Here is an 18,398-nt window from a genome sequence, read left to right on the forward strand (position 1 = left end):
ATGTATTTTTCTACATTTCCTGCAAGGAACATACATCTGTTTTGTGTGCAAGTTTGTGTGATCATAAAACGAATATGTTCTTTTTTTTTTTTTTTTAAGATTTTATTTATTTATTTGACAGAGAAAGATAGCAAGAGCAGGAACACAAGCAGGGGGAGTGGGAGAGGGAGAAGCAGGCTTCCGGTGAGCAGGGAGCCCGATGCGGGGCTCGATCTCAGGACCCTGGGATCATGACCTGAGCCGAAGGCAGACGCTTAACGACTGAGCCACCCAGGCGCCCCTGAAAATTGGTTTTTAAAGTTGATCTTAAAATCAGAGTAAAGACTATTCAAGGATGTGGTAATAGGTGATACAGGAGTGCGTTTTCTATGAAAACTTTAGGAATATGGACTCTTTCCAAATGTTTTTCTCTTAAGTGCAGTCTCTTAGAGTAGCTAGCTTCCTGATGGATGGTGAAGACGAGGGAACACAGTCTGCGCTTTGTACAAGAGTATGATCTGAGAAGTTCTCAGGTGGCCTCCTTGTTCAAAAATCATTCTTCCTCTCTGAAATTGCAGTCATGATGGTGATGATCAGGCATTTTTACTTTATGTATGAAACATAATCTGTATTAAATAATAGACAATGTAGGCGTAAGCAGGAGTTCTATTTATTGGTGCGAAAGTGTGTTCTAAATACTATTCATTAGGTTGTGCTTCCCCATGTTTATATTTGTGTCATCCCTGTCTCTTCAGTTTGAACTGAATTAAATAGTTCTTTACGGTTTTACAAAGCAGTTTTATATACATTACCTATTTAACCCTCACAGCAATCCTGTGAGGGAAGCAGTGTTGTTTAGGGATTAAGAGCATGGAGTTTGGGAGAAGACAAACCAGGTTCAGATTCCAGCTCAGCTGCTCACAAGCTGTGTGACCTCTGGCACGTCACCCACTTTCTCTGAGCGTCTCGTCTCTTACTGGTAAAATTAAAGGAATAGCTTCCATACAGGATTTTTGTAAGAATGAAATGCAGTAATGTGTATAATGTGCTTGGCACAGTGCCCAGCTTTTGACACAATCGCAGTACTCAGTAGTTAATATTTACAGTAGAAAAACAGGCTCAGAGAGATTAGTCTTTGCGTAAGAGCAGTCAGCTAATAGATGGCAGAACCTGAACAAGATGCAGGTCTTCTGGGTCCTGAGACAGTGTAATTATCACTTTAGGTTTTAAAGACACAGTGTCATTGTGCACAAAATCTTAAATTTGATTTAAGATTAAAAATCCTATCAAGTGTAGAGAACATAAGATGAATAGGTACTTTGATAAGCATTAGGATATAACAAAGACCAATGCATTCCTGACCTCCAGTTTTTTTAATCTTCTGAGAGGGAGAGACAGAGATGGGAAACAAGTCCTTCTTAATGAGGAACCCCCTTCTCTCAGGGGGCCAGGTAAGAAATGAGTCCTTAGCACTTTGGAGGGATGTAGGACAGAAGGGTTGCATAGATAGATGAGGAGGGGGCAAAGCCTCCTGGGACAGCAGTTGAGGGCTTAACGTAACAGGTGGCTCTTTGGTTGGATCTTAGAGATGAAATTTGCCATAGGAGAGGAGGATAACTTGGTGATGGGAAAAGTATTTTAGCTTTGTGAAGGTCAAGTAGTTTGACAGTTCTCACGGGAGTCTTTTCCATTGCACTAGAATGATGATTACAATAAAAACAGATATAATGTTCATTAAACAGGTGTTAAAATTCTAATGTATTGATGTTGTCATAGTAACCTGAGTATTTTTGGGGTCTATTTTCCAGGCCATCCTTTGTTACCAGATTTCTTCTTAGATGAATACCCAGATACAATTACCAAGAAAATGGAATCACATGGTAAGACGTAGAACATATTTTATGTAGGAAAATAAAGATGCTAAGGATGTATTTCTTTCAGAATATAAAATTGGACATTTCTGCCTTATGCTTTTAAACCGTTTTGTAATTTAAACTAGACAAGTAATATGTGGGCTTAGTTAATTCAAGCAAGAATGGTTGTCTTTTCCTTCTACCAGTAAGAAGTTATTAATATATTCTTTTCATTTGATTATTTAAAAAGTCTAAAAAGAAAACAAACCCTTTTTAAGGTTTTATTTCTTTTCCTTGGCATTGTCTTTAGGTATTTCATGTTGATGTATTATTTTATTTTGAGGGAAAATGTGTCACATCGAAGTACACCTAACACCATTCTCAGAGTTTGTGCTGTGTGACTACTTTATGGGAGAAATTAACTTCAAAGGAGGTTTTGGTTTTACTTTATTTTGTTTTTATAATTGGTCCAGAGTTCAGTCTTTGTGTTCGACATTATGCCACTAGCTTACTGAAAGATGTCAGAAGAAACACTCTTTAACAAATACCCATGAGCTGGGGCGCCTGGGTGGCTCAGTTGGTTGAGCGACTGCCTTCGGCTAAGGTCATGATCCTGGAGTCCCTGGATCGAGTCCCGCATCGGGCTCCCTGCTCTGCAAGGAGCCTGCTTCTCCCTCTAACCCTCCCCCCTCTCATGTACTCTCTCTCTCTCTCATTCTCGCTCTCTCAAATAAATAAATAAATCTTTAAAAAAAAAACAAAACAAATACCCATGAGAAGAATCTTTCTCATGCTTTATTAACAAGAATAGCTGTGCTTCTCCTGGGCCCTTACCTTATTTTTATCTTGTAGACACTGTGAATCTCCTAAGTGATCACAGATTCTTTAGATGGCTGCTAGAAAACTTAAGAACAAATTTCCTCTCTACCTTCATAGCAGATTTATAGAACCTTATACCACAGTGCATTTTAGTGCCAACCTTTTTTCTGGCTTACTCTTTTCTAGCTTTATCTTTTCTTTGTCTGAATTCTTGGAGATAGTTTAAGAAATTATTTAATAAAAATGGCAACTTTTCTTTTGTATCATAAAAAACTTGAAAAATATACAGCTTATCAAAGTCTGAAAGAGTCTAGTCTTCAGGTTAGGCAAGAGCAAAATCCTGATTTTTGCTCATCACCTTAACATTGGATCTGAGCTCATTTAAATTCCAAATTTAAATTAATAAGAACCACTTATTGATCACGTATATTCATTTTGTTTTTCAACAAATATTTATGGGGCACTCCTATGTATCAAACACTATGCTAAGTCCTTTGCATTCATTGTCTCATTTAACACTTATGAACCTACAAGTCAAGTGTTATTATCTTCATTTTACATCTGAGATCATGCGGATGGCAGAACCAGGATTTAAATTCATAGTTCTCCAATTGCAAAGCCCATAACCTTAACCAGTAGATTTAAATTGCTTTTCTAACTCCCGAATACTTTAAAGTCCTTTAAATTAGCATATTTCCCCCCCCAGTGATCCAATTTATTAATTTGTAATGAGGAGTTGCCATCTCATGGACTAAGCATGTAGTTGCTATGATCAGCCCATTCTCTCCCTTGGGTCATAATGACAGGGAACAGAATCATAATCAGGTTGTTTCATGACCGTGGAATCAGAACAAGAGAGGTTAAATAAGTAAAATGTAAGATAAATGTTTATTAGCATCAAATTTCAATAGGAGTGATTTTGCCTTTGGGATCAGAATATGTCAAGTGCGTTGACTGCAATCCATATATCCATCTCCACATGAGGGATACCCTCATCCTTGAGGTCACAATACTCACATTCCTTTGGCTAAAGCTTCTCTTCCCCATATGATGCTGGAGAGAAGCATTTGCTACTGTAGCTCTCTTGTCCCTATTCTTCCTCGTTCATTGCAATTCTATTCAGTATTTTCTGTAGATATATTAATATATTCATATAGGTAATAGTCCAGTATATCTGGCCTGGGATCTAACATCTCCTTCAGGTGATTTTTTAGTCCATATCCACATCCACTCTATGTTGACTTCACACTTCCTCTCTCCGAGGTCTGCGTGTAATCCCTCATTTCTCAAGTGGGAACGGCTCACCTTTCTATTTAATAATCCTATTTGATTGCACCTTTTCTGGTTATTTGTGTGTGTATTTGTTTTATATAATGTATTTGTAACTGTGAAGTATAAACTATGCACATAACTTCAAATTCATGGTTTTTCTCATATTAAAAACAATACTGTCGTTTTTTCATTGATCTCCCCTCCTGGCACCACCCCGTTGCAATGCAGGGAGCCCACAGATTCTTATTTGTTGGTTCAGTTTATTGTTGTTGTTGCTCTTGTTGTTTTTCTTTAGTTCTAGTTTTAATTGCTTCTGTTACAGTTGTTCTGGGTTCTCCCCAGAAACACTTATTCTTAGCCTGGCTGTCCTTTTCCTTTACCCTGTAGTTGTCACCATCTTTTCTTATTTCTATCTTACGGTTCTTTCCTTCTGTGTTCTGGGAGACCTTTTCAAGTTTGAACTCTACTGATAAGACTTTGACAGGGTGCCGGCCTGGCTCAGTCGGTAGAGCACGTGACTCTTGATCTTGGGGTTGTGAATTGAAGCCCCACGTTGGGCGTGGAGCCTCCATTAAAAAAAGACTTTTGCCACTTTCATCTCTTCCCTATGGCCTATGTTTATTTTAATTTTGCTGTTGTACGTTTTGTTTCTCATGTTCCCTATTTCCTTTTTCATTTTATTCCATTGGCTTTTCATCCCAGCCAGTTATATATGACTCTGTGCCCCTTTTCATAGAGTTTTCATGTAGAGGAATCCTTGTGAGTTTCATAGTAAATTATTTTTAGAGATAGGTTGTTTTCTCTTCAGGATAATTTTCCTTTACCTTGTGGTACATTGTTTTTCATAGGCCTCAGGTTATTTTTTTCCCCCTGTTAATTCATCTTCATATTAGGAGCTATCTCTAGAGCTAGCAGAGCCAGATGACAGAGATGCATAGATTGCTTTTGGCTCCACTCCTTGTCCATCTGGTGAATTCCTTTCTCAAAGCTGTAGCTTCTGTTGTGGTACCTGTTAGGCATGTAGCTAGTGCCAGTGTGCAAGACTGACATGCGACCTTCTTTTACTTCCTACTGTCCCCTGCGTGCCCTGCTCCCAGGGTTCTTCCCCTCCCCATTTTTATCCGTAATGCTTTGAGGCATGTACTTTGCAGGATGAACCACTATCAAGGCTCCCTCTACTGTCTGCTCCTCTGGTATTTGGAAACTACAAGCTTTGAAATTGGATTTGAAAGATGGAGGAGTTCTTAAAAGGTGGCATTATAGAACAGAGGGACAGATCCTAGTCTTCTAGCTGGCACAAGCCCAGAGTTTGGTCCAGTGTTTTAAAAATGTGAAAACCTATCTTCCTTGTTTAGGTGAGCAGAGCTATTCTTTCTCTGAGATCTTTCAGGAAGCAAAGCATAGGCATTCCTGTGTTCTTAGGCTGACTCTGTCTACCTTAGAGTTACTGAACATTTCTTCCTAGATTCTGACCGTAGATTGTGAGTCTAGGTGATGTTTAGTATTTGTTCACATGTTTATATTTATTTAAGTGTGAAGTTAGGAGAGGCTATGACAGGGGCTGCTAGCCATGTATCTTTTGTTGTTACTGAAATGTTCTTTCTCAGTAAAGCTTACATATTTGTAGTCTATTGACTCTACCTTTCAAATATACTACTGATTTGTTTTTTGTCTCCTGCAGTTTTATTCTCTTGTGAAGAGTCATCACACCATGTCTAAATATTCCAGGTGATAAATTATGCAATTTACATAAAAAACTTTACACTAAAGATTTTGCTGTCGTTCTTTGACACCACAGGCTTCTGGGGGACTTGTTATGTCCTCTTCCTTGACCTAGGTGATGATGACACAGTATAGTCACTTATTGATAACTTCTTAAAAATTTATTGAAGTATAGTTGACACAGAGTATTACATTAGTTTCAGGTGTACAACATAGTGATTGGACAACTCTATACGTTATGCTGTGCTCACCACAAGTGTAGCCACCATATGTCACCATACAGCGTTATTACAATACCATTGACTGTATTCCCTATGTTGTACCTTTTATCCCTGTGACTTACTCATTCCATAACTGAAAAGCCTGTACCTTTCACTCCCCTTTACCCTTTCTGCCCATCCCCCAATTCCTCTGAGAACTTTTTGAGCTGTATACTTATGGTCATGGTTCATACATGTTGCCCATCAATAAAAAGCAGCACCATGCCAAGGGCAAGGCAGTCAGGGTTGTTTGCTCTGGGTGTAGGCAGTAAAGGGGTGCACTATCTGTAATGAATTTAAAAATAATAACAAACTGACTCCAGGGTTTTTAAAAAGTGTGTATCTTCTTTGCTCCGTTGGATCTTGAGGATTTCATCTTTAATATCTGTTTGGATTTTAACTTGTAAGAAGAGAAGGATTTTATTGTTTTTGTCTGTCTCTGGAATCATCATAGTGAAAGGTAATTTATATCCAGCAAATTTGGGATTCTTTTATATTGCTTCTGTTGTACCATGGAGTATCTTTATGCTATCAATTAGATTTCATTTAATAACCTTTGGTGAGTTATATTGGACAATATGGCTGGGTATAATTTGAGTTGGGAAGTAGATGGAGAGTTAAATTTCAGCCTAGGGCACAGATTGGCCTTGGACTTAATTTAATTAATGAATTGTTCTCAACTTGTTTCTGGGGCAACTGCCAAACTACCCACAAGTGGTTCCCAGAGGATGAATAAAGGAACAGAGGTTGGTATTGAGGGACAGCTTCATGCTATGGGAATTGTCCTATGGACTGCAGATCCCCTGGCACATTATGTGCTGAATGGTTATGGCTAGTGGGTTAAGTGGATACAAGTTGAAAAATACTGTAATTCCCCTGGCCTTGTGTTTCTTGGCAGGGGGGCTTTCGTGAGGCTGATAGTCTCACCTCCCTCTTCATCCAGTGGGAGGAACCACGAGGCTGATGAAATTGGAAGAGGAAATGACTGTGTGGTTTAGACTGCTGTGAAAGTTCTTTCTTTCTGAGCAGGTTTTCCCTGTTCTTCACATGATCTTTACTTTCAAAGGCATTTCTAAGCCCTGATGGGAGGAAGCAGGTTCAATCCAGGGATGAAGGAACTAAGTTTAGTTTAGAGGCAAAGTTATCAGGAAGTTCACTTGATTGTTGATTCAAGCTACAATCTCCAATTCAGCTCCATTGATTTACATGGTTGATGTTCTGATCTCCAGTGTCTTCTTTTCTCATTTGGTTTTAGAACTCGGAGGGGGTAATAAAGGAGTGATTAATTATTACTCCTAAAAGTGTGTTTAGGTCTGTTTAAAAAAAAACAAACAAAAAAGCCACTACAGTTTAGTAGTGGTTTGGATTTTTTTTAACCTAATCTGAGAGTCAGCCTTTTACTTGGAGAGTATAAACCATTTACATTTATAATCATAACTAATGTGTTTGGATGTTATTCCATCAATTTGATTTATGCTTTTTGATGTCACCAAATGTATTTAAAGTCATTTTTGTCAAACAAGTCTAGTTGGTGGCAAGTCTTTTCTGCTAATTAATTAATTCTGTGTGTGGCCTTATACTGCCTAGGCTTTCAAACCATTTATATCAATAATATTTTACAGGTGCTGTTCCGGAATTGAAAGAAGAGAAGTCACAGCCACCACCAAAACCACGTTCTGGAGCCGTGGCAGAAACATTTAGAATTGTTAAGGACTCTCTCAATGATGACGTTGTTAAAGCCACTCAAGCAATTTATCAGTTTGAGCTCTCAGGTAAGGAAGATATCTGGGAATGTGGTGCTTTTATCAAATAAAGTAGGATATTTCCCTCAGAAGAAAATCAGCTTCCAATAGCAATCACCTTGATAGTTGGCTGTATCCAGAACCCTTAACCCTAGAATGTAGACATTCAAGAATAGCAAATAACTACTGATTTGTATTTTTTAAGTTAATCTCAGTGCATATGGACACATGTAACATAAAATCTCATTACATAGACTTCCAGTGTTAAATAAATTTTTGGCATATGTAGTTGAGAGAAAGTCCTACTTAGGAGGACATATGGATCATGACATGTGGTGTAATATAGTAATGTATCATCAGCCACGGCACCTTGCCATTTTTATCTTTAAAATTAATCCAGTCAGTCTGCATGTAGTCAGCTGAAATTATTCAAGTCAGTCTGCATGTAGTCAGCGTTTTCAAACTTATCAATATTTTTCTTCTCAACATAGTATTAACACATATTAATGATAGCTTTAAGAACTAGCTACTTCAGTCCCATTGAATGCAAACTTTGACATTATCGGTTTTTTCCTTTGTCTCCTCTGTTTCCTCTCTTCTTCCTTTTTTCTCCTTAGAGCCCATGGTCCATTGCTTTAATCACTCTCTTGCCTGTATCCTAAATTTCCTGGCCTTTTTGTACTTGTGTCACCACCTGTCAAAAGCCTAGTCCTGGATGAATCACACTATCTGACTGTCCCACAGTTGCATCCAGGCTGCTCCGTACTCCTGGGGAAATGGAAAAAACCCATCACACTACCAGTAGATCTGTACGAGTAGACATTCATCATCGCCCTTCTTCATCTGGGGTCTCAGTGCGCCTCAGAATTCTGTATTTCTGTGGTCAGCTTCCTGCCTCATTTTCCACAGTGACTATTTTAACACTTCCCAGTGCTCCACAAATCTCCCATCTCTCCCTTCACCACTTCCCTGCCAGTTTCAGCAGATAACCCCACCTCCTCTTTCACAGAGATAATAGAAACTGGCAGACAAAGTGCTTCAGCTTCCTGTCCTCTGATACCGAATCAGCTGTTAATGAGCATCGTTCTTTCTTCCTTCCCAGTAGAACAGAGCTCAGCTCTAGATTTATGCATCTCAAGCTTTAATGTTCATAGTGATCATCTGGGACCCTGCTAAAATGCAGAGTCTGATTCAGCATGTCTCAGGTAGGGTCTGAATTCTGCATTTCTGACAGGACTGCAGTCCACAGATTGCACTTTGAGTAGCAAAGTTGTAGATCCCATTTCCTGTGGCCTCCTAAGGGACATTATGGAGGGACTAATTATGCCCTGTCTCTCACCTGCATATGCTGCAGCCTGCTTTCTGGTGATAATTTAACATTCTCAAAGTCTATTTCATCTTTAAAACAAAACACAACGCCCCTAACCCCACTTCTTACCCCCGCCATTCCTCTCCCTTTCAGAGCCAAACTTCTTTTCATCTAGAGTTCACTCTACTCAGGTATCGTATTTCTCCATTCCGCTGAATTATGCTATTACCAAGGTCCTTGGTGACCTCTATATCATCAGTGGGCCTTTGTCATTCTTACCTTGTCACCACTCTACGGCATTTGAAGTTGTTGACTGCTCTTGCCTTCTGGAAAGGCTCCCGTCCTTGGCTTCCCTGACAGCAGCTCTCCTTGCTTTCCTCCTTTGTCTGTAATCATCCTTGTCAGTTACAGACTTGCCCTAGGAAACCTCAGTCACTCACACAGCTTCAGTGACCATAGGCAGTGATTACTTACATATCTATATTTCTAGCCTCGTCAGATGTCATTTGACATTTTCACTTGGTTGTCACAAAGATGCCTCAATCTGAAAATGTCTAAAACAGCTCACCATTCCCAACACCTGGCTCAGACACTGCCTATTCAATCTGCTCTTCTCGGTAGTCCTCTCTCAGTACAAAATACAGCCATACTTACCTGGTTTCCTGAGCCAAAAACTGGCAAATCATTTCTTATGCACTCTCCATCCCTTTTCCTCATCATATTCATTTACTGAGTCTTGTGTTTCTGCTTTGAAGTTATCTCTCAAATATGCCTACTTCTCCCCAATCCCACCGCCACAATCCTGATCCAGGCACACATCCTCAAGTTCCCAAACTACCCGAACATCATCCTAACTTGCCTTTTGCATCCTCTTTATCCCTCTCCAATATATTCTCCACACTGCTCTTAGGGTGATCTATTTAAAATACCAGCCTTATGTCATTCTCCTTCCATGGCATATCCCTTAGGATGAAGTCAGTGAACCTTTCAGATGGCCCACTACCCCCTACGTCTGGGCTGCTTCATGAGCTCATCTCATGCCACTCTTCATTCTCTTTCTACCTTCAGTCCTCCTACGCTGTTTTCAGTTCCTCATCTGGCTAATTCTTACCTGACTTTTCAATCTCATCTTCCACAGGGCTTGCCTGACTCCACATTACCCTCTACTTCGTCTTGTGTAAGAACCATGTTACTGCAGGGTCTTCAGAGCCTAGACCAGTGCCTGGCACGGAAGTACTTAATCAATATTTACTGAATTTGATAGAGGCCCGAGGGTTTTAACCTGGAAAACAGCATTATGTAAAATTATTCTAACTGTAGCAGTTACTAAGTTTAAGAAGAATGGGGCTTCTTTGGCATTTTTTTCTGTATCTTTGTATTTTGTGTAGGTGAAGATGGTGGAACGTGGTTTCTTGATCTTAAAAGCAAAGGTGGGAATGTTGGATATGGAGAGCCCTCTGATCAGGCAGATGTGGTGATGAGTATGTCTACTGATGATTTTGTAAAAATGTTTTCAGGTGAGTTTTCAATTTTATTAACTGACTGATTGTTCGAGGAAAATTTACTTCTAACTTTATTCCTTTCCAAATAATCAAGACTTGTGTTTGTAGCCGTAGAATCTGAGTAGCTATTGATGTTAAAGAGCACATAGTCTTCAGAAGGTGGGTCTTACTGTTTGGTAAGTTCTTACTGTTCAGCCAACAAGTGGGAAGTCGAAGTCAGAATTTCTTTTTTTCGTGACTGAGAAGCCCATAAGATAATCTTGGAAATAGAGAGGTAATTCAAAAGGACTCCTAGGTAGACTTTATTTCTACTAGTTGGACTAAGATAGCCCTTCCAGTAACACCTGGGACACAGGAGGTGCTGAACTCAGCTGCACCTCATTTATTGAGAGTAAGGTTCTGCTTTGATCTTGCCACGACTGTAATAGGAAACAGGGGCCCTCTCCTGTGGCCCCGTGATCCTGCTTTCTGTGAAATCCTTAACCAAGAGAACCTTTTGCATAGTTTTCTGTTGTGCCTGTGTACCTCTAACTATGCCAGAGAATTTTAAGGGAATTTTTTCTATTTTCTACTCTTAGAATACTACTCCAAATGGTAATTATCACATGTATTTATTAGAAACAACACTTTAAACTAAGACATTATAACATTCTAATAAAAAAAATTCACTTAGTGATCTATAAATGTAATTCATTCTTTGTTCTGTTTTAATCTTCATAAATTGAAGATCACAGTGTGTACTCTGTGCCATCTAGATCTTGCTTTCCAATTCCTTTTTTTTTTAAGATTTTATTCATTTATTTTTGAGAGAGAGCATGCATGAGCGGGGGACAAGCAGACTCCCCGCTGAGCAGGTAGCTGGATGCGGGACTCGATCCCAGGACCGCAGGATCCTGACCTGAGCCAAAGGCAGACGCCCAACCCACTGAGCCACCCAGGCCCCCATTGCTTTCCAGTTCTAATCCAGGATGCTAATGGCCTACATATTATCTGAGCCAGTCTGTGTATGTTACTAATCATTGAGGTCTCTTCAACTTTTCCTTTTTTTTTAAAGATTTATTTATTTTAGAGTGCGAGACTGGGGGTGGGGGCAGAAGGAAAGAATCTTCAAGCAGACTCCCCACTGAGCGCGGAGCCCAGTGCAGAGCTCAGTTTCACAACCCATGAGATCATGACCTGAGCTAAAACCAAGAGTCAGACACTTAACTGATTGAGCCCCCCAGGCGCCCTGACCTTTTTTTTTTTGTACAGTAGTATTAAATAACTCATGGTACAAAATCAGAAAATACACTTTAAAAAAAGCAAAATAAAGGTAATTCTTTTTTTTAAATATTTATTTATTTTTATTTATTTTTTTAAGATTTTATTTATTTATTTGACAGAGAGAGACACAGCGAGAGAGGGAACACAAGCAGGGGGAGTGTGAGAGGTAGAAGCAGGCTTCCCGCTGAGCAGGGAGCCCGATGCGGGGCTCAATCCCAGGACCCTGGGATCATGACCTGAGCCGAAAGCAGACGCTTAACGACTGAGCCACCCAGGTGCCCCTATTTATTTATTTTTTAAGATTTTATTTATTTATTTATTAGAGAGAGAGAGCATGGGCAGGGGAGAGGGGCAGAGGGAGAGGGAGAAGCAGACTCCCCGCTGAGCAAGGAGCCCAATGTGGGACTCGATCCCAGGATCCTGGGATCGTGACCTGAGCCGAAGGCAGCCGCTTAACCAACTGAGCCACCCAGGCACCCCAAGATTTATTTATTTGAGAGAGAGAGAGAGAGAGAGAGTGCATGAACAGGGGGAGGGGCACAGGGAGAGGGAGAGAGAATCTCAAGCAGACTCCCCACTGAGTGTGGAGCCTGACACGGGGCTCAATCCCAGGACCCTGAGATCATGACCTGAGCTGAAATCAAGAGTCAGCTGCCTACCTGACTGAGCCACCCAAGTACCCCTAAGCAAAATAAAGATACTTCTTTATCGCACTACTGAGAAATCAACCATTAGTTGATTTTGGTTTAGAGTCATATATTTCTGTGAATGTATATAAATATACACGTGTGCTTATAAAAACAGGATTATAGCATTACTGCTGTTTGGCAGTCTTTTTCACTTATACATTATAACATCTTTCAATGTTAATAATTATCTCTTTAGTCATTTTCAATAGTGTCTTTAGTGTTTTAGTATTCCAACCACTATGTCCTCATAAAACTTAAAGTGCTTTGGACATAGCTAGATGCTCAGTAAATGTTGGCAAATTTATATTTTATAAATAATATTTTGAACTTAAAGATCATTTAAAATAAAAATTGTCAATTTCTAAACTGAAATAACAATAATTATAGCTAATATGCATTGTATGATTGCTATGAGTTAAGCAATACTCCAGGGGTGGCTGGGTGGCTCAGTTGTTAAGCGTCTGCCTTCGGCTCAGGTCATGATCCCAGGGTCCTGGGATCAAGCCCTGCATCGGGCTCCCTGCTCGGCAGGAGGCCTGCTTCTCCCTCTCCCGCTCCCCCTGCTTGTGTTCCCTCTCTCGCTGTGTCTCTCTGTCAAATAAATAAATAAAATCTTAAAACAAAACAAAACAACAATACTCCAAACAGTGCTTGGAGATAAAATATTTTCTCCATTTTACAAAAATGGAAACTGAGACACCAATGGATTAAATAATAAACTCAAGGTCACATAGTGAAGAAATGTTGAAGCCAAAATTTGAATCCAAGCTAACTCTTGGGCTCATGCTCTTTTAATCATTATGCTACTCTGCCCTCCAAAGGTGAAAGTCAAATGACTAATTTATATTTTATTTATGTATCATTAACCTGTAGTAGTGGGCTTTCCATTTATATCTTTCTGTGAATGTGCTCCTGGATTGACTAGGGGAAGTCAGTCAGATAAATGAGTAACTTAAAGTATTCTTACAAGGTTTCTTATAGCGACAGTGAGTTTACTTCTGCTTCTTATGTCTTTTTGTTCCTACTCTTGATCCCATCTGCTTTCCTTTGAAGGGGCACAATTTAGACCTTATATCCTGGTATGGTTTCTCTTTTAAGAAACCATAGCCATTTCTGACTTAATTTATATAGTGGATACTTTATAAATAGAAAAACTTGAAGCAACTAGTGATCATCTAATCAAAATCTCCTTTTGGCCAGTAGAGGCCACTGTAGGGTTGAGCATTAGAATAGAAAGGAAATAAATTGTACAAGATCACCTGTTTAATATATAGGGAGGAGATAGGATATTGTGCTTACTAGCTATTTTAAAGTTATTTTTTAAAGTTTTATTGAGGGATAATTTACATATCATAAAATCCACCCAGTATAAGGGTTAAACATGATTTTTAGTAGATTTATAGAGTTGTACACCCATCACTTACAATCCAGTTTGAGAAATTTCCATCACGCCAGAAAATTCTCTCATGTCTCATTGTAATCATTCCCCATTTTTACCCTCAGCTAGCCAAACACTAATTTGCTTTCTGTCTCTATAGATTTCTGAATAGTTGATGTAAATGCAATCAAACAGTATATAGTCTTTTGTATCTGGCATCACTTACCATAAGGCTTTTGAGATTCATCCGTTCATGTTGTAGCATGTATCAGTAGTTCAGTTCCTTTTTATTGCTGAATAGTATTCGACTGTATGGATATACTACATATTATTTATCCACTCACCAGATGGTAGACATTTGGATTATTTAAAGTTTTGGGCTATTATGAATAATGCTGCTCTGCGTATGGTCATACATGTATTTGGGTGGATGTATATTTTCATTTCTCTTAGATAGATTCCTAAGAGTGCAATTGCTGGGTCATATGGTAAGTAGATAACTTTTGAGAAACTGCCAAACCATTTGCTAAAGTGGCTGTACTAATTTTACCTTCTCATTAGTAATGTATGAAGGTTCCAGTTTCTCCAAATTCTCATCGAAGCTTATTAATGTTGGTTTTTTTTTACAGCTTTATTGAGGTATACTTGACAAAAACTATATATATTTAAGGTATAAAACAGAATGACTGGATACATATAAATACATTGTTAAATAACTATAATCCAGCTAATTAACACATTCATCATCCTACATAATTACCTTTTCTATGTTTGTAGTGAGAACATTTTAAGATCTACTCTTAGCAAATTTCAAATATGCAATACAGTATTATTAACTATAGTCATAATGCTGTACATTAGATCCCCAGGAATTATTCATCTTATAGCTGAAAGTTTGTACCCTTTGACCAACATCTCCCCATTTCTCTCACTCCCAACTCCTGGCAACCACCATTTTACTCTCTGCTCCTGGATTCCACTAAAAGTGAGATCACGCAGTATTTGTCTTTCTGGGTCTAGGTTCATCCATGTTGTCACAAACGTTAGTGTCTTTGATATTATAGCCATTCCGGTGAGTGTGTGGTGGTATCTCGTTGTGACTTTGATTTGTATTTCCTTAATGTTGAGCATCTTTCCATGTGCTTAATAGCTATTTACATTGATGAACTGTTCAAAACTTTTGCTCGTCTTTAAATTGACTTGTCTTTTTATTATTAAATTGCAAAATTCTTTATAAATTCTAGATGCATGTGATTTGCAAATATTTTCTCTCAGTCTGTGTGACTTATCTTTTCATTTTCTCGATGTCTTTTGAGTTACAAAAGTTTTTTAGAATTGATAAAGGCTAATCCATCAATTCTTTCTTTTATGGTTCATGCTTTTTCCCCGAAGTATTTCATTCTTCTTTATGCTATTGTGAATGGAATTATTGTCTTTAATTTTATTTTTGAATTATCTGTTCCTAGTATACATAAATACAGTTAATTTTTGTGTATTGATTTTATATCCTGCGAAAAATCAGTGAAGCCATTTGGACCTGGGATTTTTTTGTGGGAAAATTTTTAATTATTAATTCAATTTGTTATATGTAACGGTAGCTTTTATTTTTTTAACAGCTTTATTGAGGAATAATTCACATACCATACAATTCATCCATTTAAAGTGTACAGTTAAATAGTTCTTAGCATATTGACAGATATTTGCAACCAGCACCACAGTTGCTTTTAGAACGTTTTCATCACCTCAGAAAGAAACCCCATACCCATTAGCTGTTAACCCCATATCTCCCATCAGCCTGCCTTCAGCTCTAAGCAACCACTGATCTACTTTTTGTCTCTATAGATTTCCCTTTTCTGGACTTTGATATGAACAGAATAGTGGACTTATGTTTTCATTTCTTTTGCAATGCTGGCTCATGTGGTAAATCTCTGTTTAACTCTTTGAAGAACTGCTAGATTTTTCCACGGCAGCTATACCACTGACATTCCTACTAGCAGTGTATGAAGGTTTCTTTTTTTTTTTTTAATTTTTTTATTGTTATGTTAATCCCCATACATTACATCATTAGTTTTAGATATAGTGTTCCATGTGTATGAAGGTTTCTGTTTCTTTGTATTCTTGCCTTACGAGCACTCCTTATTTTTGTTTTTGTTTTAATAGCCATCCTAGTGGGTGTGAAGTGATACCGCATTGTGGTTTTGATTTGCATTTTCCTAATGACTAATGATGCGTTCAGCATTTTTTCATGTGCTTATTGGTTACATGTACATCTTCCTTGAAGAAATATCTATTTGGGTCCTTTGCACATTTTAATTGGGTTGTCTTTTTTTTCACTGAGTTTTAAGAATTCTTTATATATTCCAGATACAAAGCGGATATCCTTTATGAAGTGTATTATTGGCAGATATGTTTTCTCAGTTTTTTGGGTTATCTTTTCACTTTTTTGATGATACAGTTTGAAACACAGAAGTTTTAGAATTTGATGAAGTCCAATTTGTAGTTTTTTTTTTCCTTTGTTGCTTGTGCTTTTTCATTGTCATATCTAAGAATCTTTGTGAAACCTAAGTTTTAAAGATTTGTGATTCACTTTTTTTTGAGTTTTTTTTTTTTTTAAAGAGAGAGAGTTGAGGGGGCAGAGGGAGAGGAAGAGAGAGAATTTTTTTTTTTAAGATGTTATTTATTCATTTGAGAGAGAGCGTGAGTGGGGAAGAGGGGCAGAGGGAGAAGCAGACTCCCCTAGCAGGGAGCCCAAGGCAGGCCTTGATCACAGGACCCAAGATCATGACCTGAGCCGAAGGCAGCCGCTTAACCAACTGAGCCACCCAGGGGCCCTGAGAGAGAATCTTAAGCAGAATCCACGCCCAGCGCAGAGCCCAACATGGGATTCGATCTTACAACCCTGAGATCATGACCTGAGTCAAAATTAAGAGTCAGACACTTAACCAACTGAACCACCCAGGCACCCCAGAGGGTTTGTATTTTTATTTTTTTAAAGATTTATTTATTTATTTTAGAGAACACAGCGGGGAGGGGTAGAGGGAGAGGGAGAGCAAAACTCAAGCAGGTCTGCGCTGAGCGTGAACCCAACGTGGGACTCAGTCTCACAACCCCAAGGTCATGACCTGAGCCAAAACCACGAGTCTGACATTTAACTGACTGTACCACCCAGGTACCCCTTTTTATTTTTTTAAGATTTTATTTTTATTTATTATTTTTAATTTTTTTTTTTTTTTTTAATTTATTTGACAGAGAGAGACAGCGAGAGAGGGAACACAGCAGGGGGAGTGGGAGAGGGACAAGCAGGCTTCCTGCAGAGCAGGGAGCCCGATGCGGGGCTCGATCCCAGAACCCTGGGATCATGGCCTGAGCTGAAGGCAGACGCTTAACAACTGAGCCACCCAGGCACCCCAAGATTTTATTTTTTAAAATAATCTCTACACCCAACATGGAACTCAAACTTACAACCCCGAGATCAGGAGTTGCATGCTCTTCTGACTGAGCCAGCCTGGTGCCCCTTTTTTGGGGGTTTTTAGTTTTAACTCTCACAGTTGGGTCTCTGACCCATTTTGAGCTAATATATGTATATGGTGTGCAGTAGAAGCCCAGCTTCATTTGTTTGCATGTGGATATCCAGTTATCCCAGCACCATTTGTTAAATAGATTATTCTTTTCCCATTGAATGGTCTTGGCAACCTTGTTAAAGATCAGTTGACCATAGATGTTTGGGTTTGTTAAACCCATAAAATATATAGGTAAAGTTAATTTAGAATTACCACATGACCCAGCATTTCCACTCCCATATTCAAAAGAAAATTCTCAAATATGTATATATATATATATGTTCATAGCAGCACTATTCACAGTAGCCAAAAGTTGGAAACAACTCAGGTGGTCATCAACAGATGAATCAATAAACAAATTATTTGTGTGTGTCTGTGTGTATAATGAAATATTATTCAGCCATAAAAAGAAATGAAGTACTGATTCATCATACGATGTGGATGAACCTTGAAAACTTAATAAGCGATAAAAGCCTGACAAAAGATCACATATTGTATGAATCCTTTCATATGAAACACTAGAATAGGTAAATTCATAGAAACAGAAAGCTGATTGGTGGTTGCCAGGGTCTAGAAGGAGGGGAACTGTTAATGCATAGTGGGTACAGGGTTTCCTTTTGGGGGGATGGAAATGTTTTGGGACTAGATAGAGGTGGTGGTTGTACGACCTTGTGACTGTACTTAAATGCTACTGAATTGTTCACTTTAAAATGGTTAATTTTATGTCATGTGAATTTCACCTCAGTTTTTAAAGTACCTATTTTTATTTTATTAAAAAGTTTTTAAAGTAATCTCTATACCCAACATGGGGTTTGAACGCATGACCCCAAGATCAAGAGTTACACGCTCCACCAACTGAGCCAGCCAAGTTCCCCAAAGTATATATTTTTAAAAGGTGTTCTTTGGGGGCACCTGGGTGGCTCAGTTGTTAAGCATCTGCCTTCGGCTCAGGTCATGATCCCAGGGTCCTGGGACCGAGCCCCACATCGGGCTCCCTGCTCGGCGGGAAGCCTGCTTCTCCCTCTCCCACTCCCCCTGCTTGTGTTCCCT

General features: G+C 38.8%; 1 protein-coding gene across 4 annotated transcripts in view; it reads left to right on the forward strand.

Annotated features, from left to right (window-relative positions):
• HSDL2 (hydroxysteroid dehydrogenase like 2) overlaps nucleotides 1-18,398 on the forward strand; it is a 78,009-nt gene that overhangs the window by 54,978 nt on the left and 4,633 nt on the right. For 3 of the 4 annotated variants that reach the window (XM_078061611.1, XM_036090940.2, XM_078061612.1), the window contains exons 8-10: nucleotides 1,788-1,859; nucleotides 7,528-7,677; nucleotides 10,345-10,473. In XM_078061611.1, the coding sequence (XP_077917737.1) occupies nucleotides 1,788-1,859; nucleotides 7,528-7,677; nucleotides 10,345-10,473 (351 nt within the window). Of the gene's footprint in view, nucleotides 1-1,787; nucleotides 1,860-5,604; nucleotides 5,652-7,527; nucleotides 7,678-10,344; nucleotides 10,474-18,398 lie in introns of those variants that run through there. The other variant, XM_078061610.1, reaches the window with a different exon arrangement.

Source organism: Halichoerus grypus, chromosome 14 (genome assembly GCF_964656455.1).
Source record: "Halichoerus grypus chromosome 14, mHalGry1.hap1.1, whole genome shotgun sequence".
Classification (NCBI taxonomy): Eukaryota; Metazoa; Chordata; class Mammalia; order Carnivora; family Phocidae; genus Halichoerus; species Halichoerus grypus.